This window comes from Quercus robur, chromosome 4 (genome assembly GCF_932294415.1).
Source record: "Quercus robur chromosome 4, dhQueRobu3.1, whole genome shotgun sequence".
In the NCBI taxonomy this organism is placed as follows: Eukaryota; Viridiplantae; Streptophyta; class Magnoliopsida; order Fagales; family Fagaceae; genus Quercus; species Quercus robur.
The window spans coordinates 78,619,597-78,637,602 of record NC_065537.1 but is presented as its reverse complement, the minus strand read 5'-3'; the positions used below and the strand labels follow the sequence as shown (position 1 = coordinate 78,637,602).

The window sequence follows — 18,006 nt, the reverse complement described above, 5'->3', positions numbered from 1 at the left end:
AAATAATTAACTTATGAATGCTCATGGTGTAGCTTACAATTTAATAAAATCAAAGAAAAAAAAAAGAAAATCAGGATTGCAAGTTTACCTCCTGAAATATAAGAAAATTTTGGTATAGGAAATTTTTTGCAAATGACTTTAGTAAGAAAGGATCAGGTCGTAATATTATATTATACAGCAGAAAAACACACGGCCTTCTTGCATTGTCAAGGTGGCAAATTCACAATCAAATTCTCAAGATCTCCTTTCTCTTTGATAATTCTATTTTGATCACCATGCAGATAATGGACAGATCACGACAGTTGTAGCCTGGTTCACCATCATGCGATTCAGTGCATCTTCAATTATACGTTCAGATACAGCTTTGAGTGTATTTGGTATCTTGGACATCTAATGGCTACCTGTTTCTTCTGACTGTTGGATAATTGGAATCCTCATGGTATTACCGTGATATGATAGTCCTGCATTTTATTTGGCAGAAACTAAATGAAGCTGTATGGTCCAATAAGTCTGTAAGCAAATGCTAAACTCCAAAACAAAAATTTATAACCCTACATTTATCAATTGTAGAGAGGAAAAAGATTGAAGTAATAATGCTTCCATTTTTCTTTATCCATTGAAAGCTATTAAATGTTGTTTTACTTTGAAGTAGCTCAATTGACTTGGTAACTTGGATCATTAAGAACTATTGAATGATGAGTTTAGAAGAATATTTTGCTGTACTAACCTGTTGTAAGCCACTCACAAACCTTTGTGCATTTGTAACTTTAATGTAGCTTTGCTTTCCACCTCGTTCTCATTTTCTTCTTTCTTTTATGCAGTGTTGGCATGGATGAGTCATTGAACAAAATTGATTTTTGACTGACAAGACTAATCTATCAACTCATCCACTTCAATTTAACCCTTCAATTTTCAATTCCATCAGGTGACCTGATTTAGGATCAAACAATCTTTGCAATATTGCAGTCACTATGCATTGCCCATTTCCAATTTTTCCAACAATTATGACATTTTGAAAGAAAAGAGTGACAACATTACAATAATGTCTTGATTAATCTGTTTTTTTTTCCCAATTACCACTTGATCAATTAAAAAAAAAAAAAAAAAACTAGTACTGCTTTGTTGCTAATGCTGTATAGAAGTAAATGGGTGGTAAAACACAATTTGAAAATAAAATTTAACCTTTGCCAAAATGAATGGCAAAGCTAAGGCTTTAGAACACCTGAATATCTAGCCTAGATGGATATCTAAAGCATACATGATTTTTCCCTTGTATGATTCATTAACTTTGAATCTATCATTGCTAATAAGGAAGCATCAACAGCTTTGTCTTTTGCTACTTAGGTCTATGTTTTCAGACAAGGGCAAACAGTAATACTGAAAGTATTAATATTGTTTTTTAAACTTCTAGTCAATTGAGTTACTTCATATAAAAGTTTGGGAGAAAAAAATAAATGCTTTCACTATCTAGGACATAGGCCAATAATTCATAAAGATAATATAAAAAAAGTAATTATATGCATTATTATAGTTTCTTTTTGTTAAAATGTAAAATTTAGAATTCATATAACTAGGTCAAAAGATAAATTATGCCCCTGCGGTGAACAAAGACTATAGTTTATAGAAAATAAAATTACTGCTTGAGACACACGTGAAAATGGCTCAAGATGTGATTAAAGAGAGTATGTTATGACTATAGTTTTAACATTACTTTTTCAAACATCTATTGTCTATGAAAGACATCAATTATTTTGGCCTTCTTGATCATGCTCAAATGATAAGCAATTAGAACAATAGTTTGCGTACATTCATGTCCAATGCCTCTTGTGCTATATTCTCAAAACCAGCATCAAATACACTTTCAGCTACATTTAAAAGTTAAAATCCATTGGTGTTTAGAAATTGCTCTTGCCATGGAAGCAGTTTGCTTCTGTCCACAAGACAAATAAGTCTTGTGCTTCACCACCCATGGATTCCACTTAGCTGCAAATTTCAAATTTCCAAAATATATTAACAACTTAGATGATTATCAAGATGAAAGGATCATCTATAGTACAGTCATGGACGAGAAGTTAGAACCTCAAGCAATGTATCAGTAAAAGACCAGCATAGGCAAGTTCTTGTGCATCTCTTATTTCTTCAATTCTTGCACCACCTTTCCATATGCAATATTATATTTGATGGTGGATGAAAAGAACAAGGGTTCTTGGCTGACAAGACCAAATTTTCCCTACTCCATTTAATCTGAAATTTTTGAGATTAATATTATTCATAAGAACTTTGCCCACCTGAAGATCATTGTATCACTTTGAAGAACCGATAACTGTTGACTTCCGGCGCTTTTGCTTTGTCCAACCAAAACCAAAGTTTTGCCATCTGGAATATAGAAATAGAATCAATTAAATATATTTGCACATATCCAAGCACGTTGTAGAATCCTCCTTGATTTTCACACCTCTCTCATAGATTGCTGCTTTTTTTCTACATTTCACAAGTGACCATGTGCTGCATTTAGGTTGTGCCTATCTACTACGTATCTGCCTGAACCAAAATGTTTGCTGAATGCCTGCATATAAAAGGTAATCATGTGAGAAGTTGGTCATCTAAAGAGAAACAAGAAGTTGATAAAGTTAGGTAGTTAATTAGTATCGGCCTAACATTTATTTGCCACTCTACTACATGAAAAAAAAAAAAGAGCCCTTCGACTGTTGGGGTGGCAAGCTCACAGCTCTAGGGTATGATATTGATTGCTCATTATCCAACATTAGAACGTTTAGAACTCAAAATAACTTGTAAATTAACAAACTGAATTGTGGCTCTCAACCTTTTTATGGAGTATGGATGGAGCCTTTTAAATTCAATTCAGCCTCATGGTGATATATGCTGTCTCAGGTCATACCGGAGCATTTTCACCTGGCATCATTCAATAAGTACCATTATGGATTTTAGAATCTAAGCTCCTCTTTTTGAATATGAATTCAGTAGGATGCTTATCAATTTTGGCTTAAAAGAAAAAATAGAAGTTAGGATTTTATAATCATTGTCTTCCCAAACTTTCTCACTGACCAGGGGCATAAAATGAATACCATCCCTGAAATATATCATTCCTAGAAAAAAATCTAAGCCGTGGTTTGATGCAAACTATTCTATCAAATAAAAGTTACTGACAGTAAATTTCATGTACTTAAATATGCATAATCATTAATCAAACCATTAAGTTATATAAATCTTTGGGCTCACCTCTCACAAAAGAAGTGATAAGAACCACTACCAAAGCTCTCTCTCTCCATCTGACTACCATGACAACTCGGTGGTAGTCCATGCCAAGTGTGACAGTGATGGCGGAGGAGTCTCAAGACTGCTCGATTTGTTTGGAACAGTTTGAGGTCGGTAGTGAGGCCAGAGAGATGCCATGTAAGCATAAGTTTCATTCTGCGTGTATCCAAAATTGGCTCCGTGTTCGCCGATGGTGTCCACTTTGCCGATTTGCCATGCCTCTAGAGGAAGAAGAAGAAGATGGAAGACACGTTGTGCACCATCAACAAGAAGGAAGAGGTATCCATCAACATCATCAACCTATATCCAAAAATATGAATTTCCTAAGATTATAGGACTGCCAAGTGATTCTAATTTTTTTTTGAAGACCAAGTGATTCTAAATTGGAAGCTACATCCATTCTGTCAAAGAATATAATTATGCAATGTGAGAAGCAGGGTCACAGTAGGAGTAATATGGATAGAGTTTGAACCTTCAGCATGAATGCATGAAGTCGCTGCTCTAAAGAAGCAAACAAACTGGCACTTGGCAGAATTAACAGTTTTTATATCCCCCAAAGATGGGTCAGAACAGTAAACAAACTATCTCTTCAATTGCTTATTGAAGAGGTAGTGCAACTGTGATGTGAAGGCCCATTTATAAAGCCCAAGTCAATTACTCAAGCTGCCATAAGGTCCATGAAAACATGAAAGCCACTGCATGTAGCCATTCAACCTGGGTCCTTTGAACTTAAAGCCCTTCATTTTAAAGTGCAAAAGTTACAACATCATATATCATATCATATTCATATCCGTATTTGTATCCATGTTTCTTTTCCTCTTGTTACTTATTAGAGCCATTCTTAACATTGCTTGGTCTCTAATGGACTAATTTTAAATTGTACGGATATTATTCTCTACTCTTCTCACAATTTGATAAAACAATAACACATATACTGATAATAGAATTTAATAAAATACATAAAACAAATTAAACAAAATATGAATGGTTTAAATTAAAGAAGAAATAAGCAACTTATTATGAATGCTCATGGTCTAGCTTACAATTGAACATGCTTTATAATGGAAAATCAACAAGAGAAAAAGAAAAATCAGGATTGTAGGAATTAATATTATATTGTAGTCTTGATAATATTTTTTGCTAGTTTTTGGATTAAAAACTTCTCTAGTCTAGTGCCATGCTGGTGGAATAACAGGTTGCAGCTACAACAACTATCCAATCACCTCTAATCATCAAGTTGTTCAAGCTATTAATATGCGAGAAAATTTCAATTTGCCTATATTGTGCACTAAAATCTGACGTGAATTTATAAATTACTCATAAAAGACCACTTGTTAGAAACCTTAGCTTCTACAATATATTTATTTTTTCAAGATAACAAACTATAGATTTCAATAGATTTTTCTATTGACAGTTAGGAAAGATACACTATTGTAAGAGGACTCCAGAATTGCACATTCAAAATTTGCTTATGATGCCCAAAATACTGCAATCTGTTGTGTATTTTATTTGCAACCTTAAGAACAAAAAGCAAAAAGAGTAGAGGAATCACTCTTTTTGAGATATTTATCAAACATACTTTTTCGTCATTGCTTTAATTTATAAAATTTTTAAAAATTATGATTTTTGAGAGGCCCCTCTGACATTAATAAATTCAATTAGTAATTGATGGTTGATACTATACTATGCTAAACACCAAATCTATTTTTGTCATTTAAGTTATTAGAATAACACCAATAAATCAAGTTGAGATGAAAATACTAAAATTGGATTCATTATTATATTTTATTTTATTTTTTAAGAGCGAGAACTAGATCCATTATTGGTCATACTTTGAAAATGAAATAACTATTCATTCCAGAAATACTTAATAATTTTCCTTGAAAATGACAAAATGCTTAAATTTTTTATTTAGAGGGAAAAAGACAAAAATTTCATCTCCAACTCTATTGGAAACACTAGGAGATGCTAGGACTAGGAGTATAAACTAATCTACATTATATTCCACTAATTACAACTTACAATGAAAGAATATATATATATATATATATATATATATGTAGCAAACTATGGTTGGTAGTGTATAAAGTGGAACATAAAAAATGAGACACAAATTCTTTATTGCTTTTGGAAACTATTGTACAATTAATAAAACGTAAAAGTTATCAATTGAACTAAGATCAAGAAACTCTAAATTAACTACATATCAAATAATTCAAAATAACATTAGAATTTTCGTTTTTAATTTTTTTTTTTCTGTAATATCAAGAAACTCTAGATCAACTAAAGATCAAACCATGAGAATTTTCTTCTTTAATTATGATATATTTATTTTGGGGATTTAATTTACTATTTCCCTTTTTAGAGATTTAATGGTTTAGAGAAAAAGTTGATTTTGGCAACTAGAAGTTGGAACTGGAAATAAAGCTTCCTAAATGAAGTAAAAAATGGTACAGAGCACTAAATCACAACTCTTATTGATGACCAAAATTTAGTGTAGGCGTTTCTCAAAAAAAAAAAAAAAAAAAAAAAATTAGTGTAGGCAATTTTGTTAGATGTGCTCTATGCTACTAGCTCTGAGGATTTCATATTCTCTTGAACATGACTAAAATGACAATCATGAGACAAGTTGCACATTACGTACAATCGCTTATCTAAAAAATAAAAAGTAATTTAATTAACAATCGCATTACCATTATTTGCCACTACTGTAGAGAAACACTATTTTGTAGCATAATTTCTATATTATATAACACTATTTTTAACCACCGTGATTAAAATTGAGTGATTGATTGCATTTGTAGCATTATATAGCAATGTCTTGGACGTCTAAATTCCAAATGGTTTGTAGGAGAATGCACAAAAAAAAAAAAAAAAAAAAAAAACCCGAAGGAAAATGAGAGCAACCAACAAGTTTTTACATGGAAAACTCTCTGTGAAAAGGAACACAGAGAGAAAAACCACGGGCTCAAGCCAGTCTTCTTGTGCACTATTTTCTTAATGTATGTCTTAATACAAGTTTTCCTTCCTCTTATATAAAGGGAAGGCGAATAGTGTACACCACATCAGGTAAAATTCTATTGGCCAAGGCCGTTGTCACATGCGAACAAAACATTTTGCTCCCTCAATGTCCTCTCTCCTCTGCCTGCATGGTACTACAATGCTATGTAGACGAGGCACACCTATTGTTACCCCTGAAAGGCTGAGACATTGTTTCAGGTTTAGCTCTGCACTTGGTTATGGGAGGGTGCCTCTGTAGAGTGTACTAGGAGTTTTTCTTTTGTTGAACACATGCAAGACTCTGAGATCTAATTTCTGGTTGTTCCTCATTAGCTTTTAGATTAATAACTAGGTATATAGTTTCTCTCTCTTACAGAATTGAAGCGCAGGAACATTGATAGTAGATGAATTTCCATTAAGCTAGTAACAGATTTGTCTGCATCTGATTGCACCACTAGGCGATAGCAATTAACTTCATATCTGCTTGACATGTGACCTAACTGTTTGTGAAATGCCTGGACCTGAAATTCAACCATGAGACAAGTTGCATGGTACATAGGATCAATCATTTAAAAAGTACTTGATAGAGTTGTTTCTAATTAATTTCTACCTTATTATTATTTGCAACTCTGCAGCAAAAAACACTGGCCCTTCTCAGTTTGTCAAGGTGGCAAATTCACAATCAAAATCTCAAGCTCTCCTTTCTCTCTGATAATTTTATTTTGATCACCTTTAGATAATGGACAGGTCATGACAGTTGTAGCCTGGTTCACCATCACTTGGTTCAGTGCATCTTGATTTATTTGTTCAGATTCAGCTTTGAGAGTATTTGTAGCCTTGTTTAAAATAGTATCTTGGACATCTAGTGGCTACTCGTTTCTTCTGCCCGCTGGATAATTGGAATCCTTATAGTATTACCATGATATGATAGTCCTGCATTTTATTTGACAGAAACTAAATGAAGCAGTATGGTCCAATGAGGTCTGGAAGACTCACAAGAAAATGCTAAACTCCTAAAAAAAAAAAAAATTATAATCCTACATTTATCAATTATAGAGATGTTTTACTCAATAGTTGCTCAATCGACTTTGTTACTTGTATCATTAAGAACTATAGAATGATGAATTTAGTAGAATATTTTTCTCTACAAACCTGTCGTAAGTCTCTAATGAAACTTTGATGCAGCTATGGTTTCCACCTCATTGCACTTTCTTCCTCATCTACAGCATTGGCATGGATAAAGTCATTGAACAAAACTGATTCTTGACTGACAAGACCAATCAGTCTACTCAATCCACTTCAATTTAACCTTTCAGATTTTCAATTCCATCAAATGAGCTGATTTAAGATTAAAAATCTTTGCACATTGTAGTCACTATGCATCCTCCATTTCCACCTTTTCTAACAACCATGACGTTCTGAAAGGATAAGAGTCAAAACAATACAATTATGACTTGATCATTTTGTTGAAAAATTAACTCTAGTACTTAGTATGAATAGCAAAGCTGAGTTATTGGAAAACCTGAATATCTAGTCTAGATGGATACTTAAAGCCTACTTGATGGAGCTCAATATCTCTCTTTGTATATTCCTTATCATCCTGGACACATCACTTAGGTCGATGTTTAACTTTGAATTTATCATTGTTAATAAAAAAGCAGCAATAACTTTGGCTTTTGCTAGAATCAATAGCCGTAAAACTTGGTTGCCATAGCTTCCATGGATGGTGGCATGGTTAAAGCAAAGAAAACACAAACTAAATATAATTCTAAAACTTATTGACCAATTTGATGGGAATGAATATCCTGCTTCTTGAAACTTTCACTAGTGTTGGAAGAAAGATTGAAAATTTTGAAAGGACTACTTACTTGCGAAACACCTGAGGATGTTGCTTTGCCACCTTGCTAAGTCAAGGCAGCTATTTGAGCTTCAAATGATCCCTGGCTTATGGATGTAAGACTAACATTTTTTGAATTGACTATCAGAAAGATTAATAGTACTTTGTGATGCTGCCGACAATGTGCAGCTTGTTTTGACTCCTTAACTTCTTGCAATTGTATAAGCTGGATGTATGCCTCATGATCAGGATCCTTGACGAGTTCATAGTGTATATCCTGCTTCTCACAATAGGGTTGGAATTTGCGATATGATAATGAATCAGAAAAAATAAAATATTTTAAGACAAATTTAAGGGTGAAAATTAATGCTAAAAGTCTTAAAATTGTCTTATAAGCTTTTAGTCAATTGTGTTAGCTTCATAGAAAAGTTTGGAAGGAAAAAGGAATGCTTACAATATCCAGGATATAGACCAATAATTCATTAAAAAAAAATGCAAAGAATTAATTATATGCAATTCTATAGGTTTCTTTTGGTTAAAATGTAAAATTCAGAATTCATATACCTAAATCATATGATATATAGTGCCACATTGGTGAACTAGACTATAGTTTACAGAATAAAATTACTGGATCAAACACATGAAAATGACTCTAGATGTGATTAAAGAGAATATGGTATGACCATACTGTTAAAATTCCTTTTTCAAACATCTATCCCCTATGAAAGACAGCAATCATATTGTCATTAACTCATTATTGATCATGCTCAAATGATGAGCAACAAAAACAGTAGTTTGCAAACCTTCATGTACAATGCCTCTTGTGCTATTCCCTCAAAATCAGCATCAAATGCACTTTTAGCTTCATCTAGAAGTGAAAATCCATGGGTGTTTAGAAATTGCTCTTTCTATGGAAACAGTTTGCTTCTGTCCACCAGACAAATGAGTTTTGTGCTTCACCACCCATGGTGTCCACTCAGCTGCAAATTTCAAAATATGTTAACAACTTATATGATTACCAATATGGAAGGATCTTCTAAAGAACAGTCATGGACCATAACTTAGAACCTCCGGAAATATCAGTAAAACAACGCACTGGCAAGTTCAGCTGCAACTCTTATTTCTTCAGTAGCTGTGCCATCCTTTATGTATGCAATATTATCTTTGATGGTTGACACAATGAACCAAGATTCTTGGCTGACAAGACCAAATTTCCCCCACTCCATTTATTCCGAAACTCTTTAAGTTTAATATCATCTATAAGAAGTTTTCCCACCTGAAGATCACAGTATTTCTCTAGAGAACTAGTAACTGATGACTTTCTACTTCTGCTTTGTCCAACAAAAGCTCAAGTTTTGCCAGCTGGGATAGAAATAGAACCCATTAAATATATTTGTTCATTTAGTAAAGTTAAATATCTGAAATAAACGTTATTAAATTCTACATCTCCATTTATATCAACTTTATATTTCCTATAGCTTCATAAGTATCAATGACTTCCTCCTAATGGTCTCATACATCTTAAAGGCTGTAGTTTCAACCAGCAGAAAATGCACTCTTGTAGGAAGAAGCCAGGCCTAGAGGATATTCATATATCAGTACATACATTTATGTGTTGTGCATGCACATGTCTTCATTTAGGAGCTTTAGCCACTAAAGTGTTATCAATTTTTTTATGTTGCTGCATATATAATTGTAGAACCAACTCTATTTGAAGAAACATCTACTAGTAAACTCTTAACCATTTTATTATTCAAAGATCCTATTCCTTCCACATGCATAAGTAAAATCAACAATACTTGAAACAAAACGCAACAATGAAGTTGGTCAATTATAATTGATAAATTTATAGAGGATTGAGTTTAAAATGATATGAATGAACCTATAGAAGCATTTGGACTGTAAGATCCTTAAGGTCTTAATTTCTCTCTAGGGTCTGAGCAGTCACTTGGATTCATTCTTGGATGTATGAACCTTTCCAATTACAGCCTGGCTGTTATATCCAAGGATGATGCAGGATCCCTCCATGATTTCCGCAACCCTCTCATGAATTGGTGCTTATCTCTACATTTAGGTGACCAAAATGTTTGCTAAATGGCTGCATATAAAAGATAATCATGGGAGAAGTTGCACGTTATTAGAATCAGTCATCTAAGAGAAAAGAAAAGCTGATAAAGTTAGTTAATATCCACCTGACATTTATTTCCCACTATACTGTAGAATAACACTTAACCCCTTCCAAAACTGTTGGGGTGGCAAGCTCACAGATCTAAGGGATGATATTGGTTGCTCTTGTCACAAACTGAAATGCAGCCCTCATCCTTATATGGAGTACTGATAAATCCTTTTGAATTCGATTTCAGCAACAGGGATATAAGCTGTATCAGCTCAATGTGGACCATTTTCACCGAGCATCATTCAATAAGTACCATTTTGGATTACATACTCTAAGCTCCTCTCTTCAAATGAGAATGTAATTTTCTTGTGTCTGTATGGATAAGAGAAGTAATAAACAGACATTGGATCTCTACTTTCATCATAAACTACAGTAATCATTTTGAAGAATCTGCCATCGTGAAAATAGTGTTTTTTTTTTTTTTTTTTGGCTTCAAACGAACAATGAGATGTAAAAGTAAATAAAAGACCTAGTATTTGTTTACCTGTATAACATGTGAATTCAAGAAGGTGAATAAGCAACCACTTGGGAAATGGCAGGTTCCTTTGTCAGGTATTGCTACCAGGAACATCAACTTATGGTCTAAGTCCAACTCAATCTATCATATTATAACAAAAAAGTCAGATGAAATATGGTAAATAGTGTGTTTTCAATCCAAACTTAGCTAGCCTAAAACATAGGAATGAAACATTAGTACTAAGAACGCATTCCCTTGTGATTTTCATATATTTTTTTTGGTAGAAATTAAAAAAAAAAATTGGTGAGGTTTATATATAAGAAAGAATTGAACCAATAAAATACCTGCACAAGTTAATCTTGCAATGTGATTGCCACTTATAATTCTCCACAAAAATATCATCCCAATATTGCCAAGGGCTGATTTTCTCCACAAAAATATTATCCCAATATTGCCAAGTGCTGATTTTCACTCTGTTTACAACATGAAAAGTAAAACACTGAAATACTTCACCACATCAACTTGCTTTGAGATAAAAGCACATAATTTATTTGAATGAAGAAACAGAGGAAGGAATTCCCATATTCTTTCTCCTTAGTGTTGTTTGGGACATGAATAAATCATGTAAGGAATGAAAATTCTATTAGTTGACAAAAAGATACAAGAAACCACTCCTAGATAATTACCACTGAGTTATTGACTTGTTGAACAACTGCAACTCCCCAAAATTTTAGTTAAGCGCCGAGTCTTAAGCTCAGGTTCCTTCTTCTTATCAGTTTGTTCTGCATAATGAAATTTAATAATTAGGAAAAATTTAGCTACAAAAGTAAAGAGGGTGAAAGAGGAAATTTTGTTATTTATAATGAGATTTAATACCTGAATCATCTTCATACTGAAAGTTTGGGATGTGGGCAATCTTATGCCAATCTTCACCCTTTTCCCTCTTGCATCTTTCCAATAATTTGGGACAATACGCAATGTATAGTGTACTTAAAGATTTAGGCATTCCTTCAGGCAATGACGTCAAATTGGGGCAATGCTGAATGTAAAGTGATTGAAGAGATGTGAAGTTACATATCCATTCCGGTATGGTAGTCAGATTCGGACAACTGGTAATCCTAAGCCTCTTCAGCCCTTGCCATTCCATCCCATTCCCATTATTAAATAAATCAATCTCATCAGAATATTGAAATCCTAGGTCCTCAATTGCAGTGAGATGTGCTATACTTCGAAGGAAACGATCACGATCACGATCTCCTTTTTTTAGCCCAATAGTCAAAAATTTTAATTTGGAGAGAGGGACGAATGAGGAGGTTGTTGAAGAAGTAGAAGAGGTTGAGTCTGCTACTGTTATTGTTGGGTTCTCTTGAGATTCCATATGTATCATTCCTTTCGATATTGTCTGCTCTAATGGGCTCAAATTAGAGTTCACCAGCCCCAGCCGTTCAAGGCACGGAAATACAGGCATGGAAGAGAGTTTAGGGCACTCCCTAATATTTAAAATGGAAAGACGAGAGAATGAAGGCAGAGAGTGATTGTTGTCATCATCATTATCCTCCTCAATGGAGTCCATTTTCCATCCCTTTAGATTAGGGCAAAACAAAAGATTGAGCAACTCTAGGGATGGAAGGTTAACACTGTTTGATATGTATTCAAGAGAAGGAAGGTTGCTTAGGATGAGTCTTTTAAGAGAAGGAAATTGATGCAATGGTGGCATGTGTTGCCAATTCTTCAATGCACTTAACCAAAGTTCTACAAGATTTGTGAGTGACAAGAGCCAACTTGGATATACCCTTCCTCTGTACCGATATAGCTTCAATTTTTTAAGACTTGTGTGTGGTTGCAAATGTTTGAGTGACATCTCATCGTACTCAACATCCACGTCATCTACGCCTCCTTCTATCCACTCCAACTCCAAGCCATGGAGGTTTTGTTTCCCTTTCAAATTTGCAGCGTCACATTCTAATGCGGTATCTTTCTCATGTCTCAGATTTTTAATACTTAGATTTTCTCTCAAACCATTTAGTCCTTGAAGTTCCATCAATTCACCATGCCTAGAGTCCGTACTCAACACATACTGAGATAGTGATTGAAGATTAGTCAATTGACCCAATCCACATGGCATATGAGTCAATTTGCTACAATGAGAGATGTCAAGATGCCTAAGGTTGACTAATTTGGTAATATTTCTTGGCAATTCTGTAAGTCCAAAACAAGCATAGAGATCTAGTGTCTCCAAATTTTGCAAACTTGTAATGGAATTAGGAAGCATCTGGATGGCATAGTTATGTGAAAGATCAAGATACCTTAAATGCTTCAACTTTCCAATAGATTGTGGCAAACTCCTAAAGCCAGTCCGGCTCAAATCTAACATGCGCAAGAATGTAAGACTTGATAAAAATGCATCACACGTTTCCTGGTTCCACACCATTTTTCCTGGAGTTGGCAAAATATATGTTCTTATCCTTTTTGCTTTAAACAACAAGGTTGGAATTTGTGATGATAAGCCTAAATCAAAACCAACGGAGACATGATGAGTTTTTTCAACAATGTTTTCCTTGTTTATTCCTAAAGTGGTGCTCTCTTGTCCCGCAACTAATATCGCCAAATCATGCATCAAATCGTGTATTTTGAATACACGTATATTGCCATACATATCTTCTATAGGTTCTTGAAAGAATGATCTCCAAAGTAATTCCATAAAATACTCATGACCTACATCTTCTAGGCATTGGTTTTGACTTGACAACTTAATGAATCCTTGTGCCATCCATAGCTTGATCAATTTATTTCTTTCAATATGGTAATCCTTTGGAAATAAACTACAATAAGCAAAGCATTGTTTCAAATTTGATGGGAGATGATCATAACTCAACTTAAGCGTAGGTATGATGTCAGTTTCTTTTTGATCTATTTTTGAAAATTCATTATTTTTGAAGGACAACCATTCTTCTTCTGAGTTTTTAAAGTACAATATGCTTCCTATAGTCTTTATGGCAAGTGGAATTCCTCTACACTTTCTAACGATTTCCATTCCAATTTCCTTAATTCTTAAATTTTTTGGTTCTTGTCCATTTTCAAATGCCGTTTGCTTAAATAAAGACCAAGACTCCTCTTCATTTAAATCCCTTAAAAACCATAGATCAATAGCTTTTGAAATCTTTGCAACCTTCTCCTCACGTGTAGTCAACAATATTCTACTGCCTCTTGCACCACCTAGTAGAAGTCCTTTTAACTTATCCCATTTTTCTGAATCATCATTCCACACATCATCTAATACAAGTAAGTATCTATATCCATTAATTTCTTTTTGAAGATCATTTATCAATTTGTTCTTTTCCAAGTTCTCTAGTTTCTTACCTTCTGCAAATTCTAGGATTTTCTTAACAATTATTTCTACATCAAAATCATCAGAGATGCACACCCACAATTTCTTCTCAAAATGACTTTTAATTTCTTCATCATTGAAGACTAGTTGAGCTAACGTGGTCTTACCTAGTCCACCGAGTCCAACTATTGAATGAACTGTAACATTCTGTTCAATATTGGAATATAATAAACGTTCTATGATGACTTTCTTATCAACCTCTCTTCCAATAACATCTTCAGCACGTACAAAATGATGACTCTCTCTCCCCCTATTACTGCCTTGTGTCTCCCTAGGACGTGCCTCTAAGTGGAACTTCCTATCCGCTGCAATAGCATCTAGTCTCTCCCTAATTGACTTAATCTTATGACCCATTTTAAGACCATATGCAAGTTGGTTCGATTTGGAAAAGAAGATGCGTACCTCTTTCGCTTTCTTATTCTCAGTCATCACTTCCCGTCGTAAAACTTCGGTGGAAAAGTCATCCAGCAAGTCGTCTGCTTCAAAAAGTACATCTTTCAGCTTTGCCACCCAATCTTTGATGGCATGGCTCTGCGCCTGCTTTTCCTCTGCATCCAGAAGCACAGCGTTGATTGTTGAAACCGTGTTTTTGAGGTTTTCAAGCTCATCTTTGACACCCCAGAGCAGCCCAATCTCTTTGAGAGCTAGTTGGCCCAGTTGGCCAATGATTCCTTCAGCTACGTTGAAGAGAACTCCTTCTGCCATTTCTCACTTGAAACAGTTAAATGCAAGTAAGATGAGAACAATCGTTTAAAAGTAGGATGGCTTAGACAGAATGATTTGCTTGCAGGTTCTGTTCTAAACTTCTGATTTTTATAATAAACTAGCGGTATTTATAAGCATATGCGTACGTAAGACGCCCATTTGGCCATGACTGTTTTTCCATTACCACAAGCATCACATGGGTGGTTGGTGGCTGAACTTTTTTTTTGTTTTTTTGTGGGTTAATAAATTCGATTTTTTTTTTTTTTTTTTCCTTTTTGCTGGGTAATTGTTTATTGCGGGAAATAGAACACCCGCTCTAATGGTTACTAGGTGAACCGGATACCACTTAGGCAACAAGACCCGGTAGTAGTTAATAAATTCGATTGTTATAATAGAAAAAAAAATTATTTGAATTTGGATATCTTGGTTGAAAATACAATAATAATTGAACTACAAAACTCTAATTAGCTTTTTAATTTCACTAACTTCCAACTAAGTGGGGCTTTAAAAATGGATGAAGATTAAATGTAGGAATTAAGATACAGTTGGGATGTGGTGGTGATGGTTGCTGGTTTGTCAAAACTAGTCTCCTAAATGACAAAACAAACAAACATAATAACCATATTCAATACCAACACTACAAAACGCGGGGGTCTTAGGCCGCGTTTTTTAAGCTGTGGCTATAAAAAACGCGGCCCAAGATGGACTGAAGCCGCGTTTCATAAAAACGGGGCCATAGACGGGATCTTAGGCCGCGTTTTTTAAACGTGGCCATAGACGGGGTCTTAGGCCGCGTTTATTTGAGCCAAAAACGCGGCCTGAGGACCTCCGTGTTTTATTTTTTGGCAAATTTTTTTTTTCTTTTCCTTAACTATGGCCGCATTTTAAAAATGAGGCCATAGACAGGTTCTTAGGCCGCGTTTTTTAAGCGTGGCCATAGACGGGCTCTTAGGCCGCGTTTATTTGAGCTAAAAACGCGGCCTAAGGACCTCCGTGTTTTATTTTTTGGCAAATTTTTTTTTCTTTTCCTTAACTGTGGCCGCGTTTTAGAAGCGTGGCCATAGACGGGTTCTTAGGCCGCGTTTTTTTGAGCTAAAAACGCGGCCTAAGGACCTCCGTACTTTATTTTTTGACAAACTTTTTTTTTTTCTTTTCCTTAACTGGGGCCATTCAATACTAATAGCACACCAAAAAGAAACCCAAAGCCACAAAACATTTCAACCAAGAGCCATTTCGGTCAAAAAAAAAAAAAAAACACAAACACAAACCACAAACACCGTCGCCGTTGAGCTCAGCCGTCGCCGATGACGCTCAACGGTGACGCCAGCGCTGAAGAGTCGATCGCCAACGGCGACGCTCAAGTGTGCGATCGCGACGCTCAAGCGTCGCGATCGCGACGCTCAAGCGACGCTCAAGCGATGCTCAAGCGTCGCTCAAGCGTTGATCGCGACGCTTGAGCGCCGCCGTTGGCGATCGCGACGCTCAAGCGTCGATCGACGCCGAGCGTTGGCGATCGGCGTCGATCGCGACGCTTGAGCGCCGCCGTTGGCCTACTGAGTTTCTATAACCTTTTCATCTCCTCTATTTCTCTGGTTGAGCATATGGACTCTTTTTGGTTGTGTTTTTGTTATGGGGATTTTTGTATTTTTGAGCTTGTGCTTTTGTTTTCCTTGAATAGTTTGTGTTCAGTTTGGGTTGATTTCGTTGAAGGAGATGTTTTGTTTGTGTTCTTGTACTGTTTTCTTGTATTTTAGAACATGTTGTGGTTGATTAATTTTGAAATTTTCTGGGTTTTTGTTTGAATTTGAATTTGCTGGGTTTGTATTTTTGTTTTGAATTTCTTTATTTATTTAAAATTGAAATTTTAAAGTTTGAAAGCATTAATTTTAAAAATTTTAATTTTAATTTAAAAAAAAAAACTTTTGATTACCGAAAATTAATTTTTGGTAATCAAAGTTTTTTTTTTTTTTAAAAAATTTAAGGGTATATAGCCGCGTTTTAAACGTGGCCTAAGGTTAAACCTTGGGCCGCGTTTAAAACGCAGCCCAAGACCACAACCTTAGGCCGCGTTTAAAATGCGGCCCAAGACCACAACCTTAGGCCGCGTTTTAAACGCGGCTATAGGACCTGGTCTTGGGCCGCGGTTAAAAAGTGTGGCCATAGGACCGTGAGTCCTATAGTCACAGGTTTTAGGCCACACTAGAAAGCGTGGCCTAAAAAAGCGCGGCTATAGGCTATAGCCACGTTTTTTTGACATATAGCCACGTTTTAAAAACGCGGCCATAGAACCTTTTTTTTGTAGTGCAAATACAAAATAACTTGCTGCATTAAGTAACGCTCAAACTTAACTATGGAACTTTGAAAACACATGATATCTTTTATAGTGTACTTAGACCTAATGGTTTTTATTTAATTTTGGTTAATTAAAAATGATGTAGCTTTTCAATTTTCTTTCGTAAGAACAGGATATAAAAATAAATAAAAATGAAAACAAAATCATAACTGTGCTATGGACTTTGATTAGGCACTTCAAAAAGCAAATGCAATCGAAAACATGAGACCTCAGGCCTAATATAAGAACCATAGCTGGTGCTCTGACCTAGTAACACACCATTTAGGTTTCTTGCGAACAATTTTGAAGTATTATTATATTTATTTTAAATTTATATTATTTACAATTTTTCAACTTATTCCATTACCTTTCTCTCAATTTATTAAATATTACTAAATTTTATTTCTTTGATAAATTTACTTGCAATTTAAGAATAATGCCTTTGCATGAAAATTTACTAAAATAATTAAAAGTGATTTTTTTTATTTAATCAAAATGATTTAGACTTGATAGACTATTATACAATTTTTTTTTCCAGGCTCATTTATGTTGTACTATTTTATATTAACTTTATTGTAAGGATTGAATTTGGATTGGACCCAATATATGATTGGGTTTTAGTCCAACGAGCCCAAACAATGAATTTGTAGAGCGTGGGTGAAAGAACTAGTTCTATTCAGTAATAAAGACAATAACAGTAGTTTATTTAAGAGAATCAAAAACAAGTAAGGTAAGAAAATCTGTCATCAGCACAGTCCGAAGAGCTATGTTATAATGTTAAATTGATGATCAAGATTACAAGAGTTTGAAGGATTATTACAAAGATTTCTTGGTT

General features: G+C 34.6%; 2 protein-coding genes and 1 long non-coding RNA gene across 3 annotated transcripts in view; all 3 read right to left on the bottom strand.

The window, feature by feature from the left end:
* Positions 1-738: 738 nt before the first annotated feature.
* Positions 739-5,250, bottom strand: LOC126723867 (uncharacterized). Its single transcript, XR_007654501.1, has 4 exons — positions 3,241-5,250; positions 2,289-2,566; positions 2,080-2,210; positions 739-1,983 (listed from the first exon to the last, which is right to left on the bottom strand). It is a non-coding gene; the product is annotated as an uncharacterized LOC126723867 (long non-coding RNA).
* Positions 5,251-6,173: 923 nt separating this feature from the next.
* Positions 6,174-18,006, bottom strand: part of LOC126723860 (putative disease resistance protein RGA1) — a 120,997-nt gene continuing 109,164 nt past the window's right edge. Inside the window, exon 15 of the mRNA XM_050427819.1 lies at positions 6,174-6,458. The gene's annotated coding sequence lies outside the window, so the exon portion shown is untranslated. The remainder of the gene's footprint in view (positions 6,459-18,006) is intronic.
* LOC126723862 (putative disease resistance protein RGA4) overlaps positions 6,174-18,006 on the bottom strand; it is a 66,773-nt gene continuing 54,940 nt past the window's right edge. Inside the window, exons 2-11 of the mRNA XM_050427820.1 lie at positions 11,623-14,432; positions 11,433-11,528; positions 11,091-11,219; positions 10,774-10,887; positions 10,347-10,601; positions 8,145-10,211; positions 7,799-7,876; positions 7,429-7,694; positions 6,887-7,209; positions 6,174-6,797 (exon numbers count right to left, since the gene is read on the bottom strand). Coding sequence (XP_050283777.1) covers positions 11,440-11,528; positions 11,623-14,432 — 2,899 coding nt within the window. The 3' untranslated portion in view covers positions 6,174-6,797; positions 6,887-7,209; positions 7,429-7,694; ... (4 more) ...; positions 11,091-11,219; positions 11,433-11,439. The remainder of the gene's footprint in view (positions 6,798-6,886; positions 7,210-7,428; positions 7,695-7,798; positions 7,877-8,144; positions 10,212-10,346; positions 10,602-10,773; positions 10,888-11,090; positions 11,220-11,432; positions 11,529-11,622; positions 14,433-18,006) is intronic.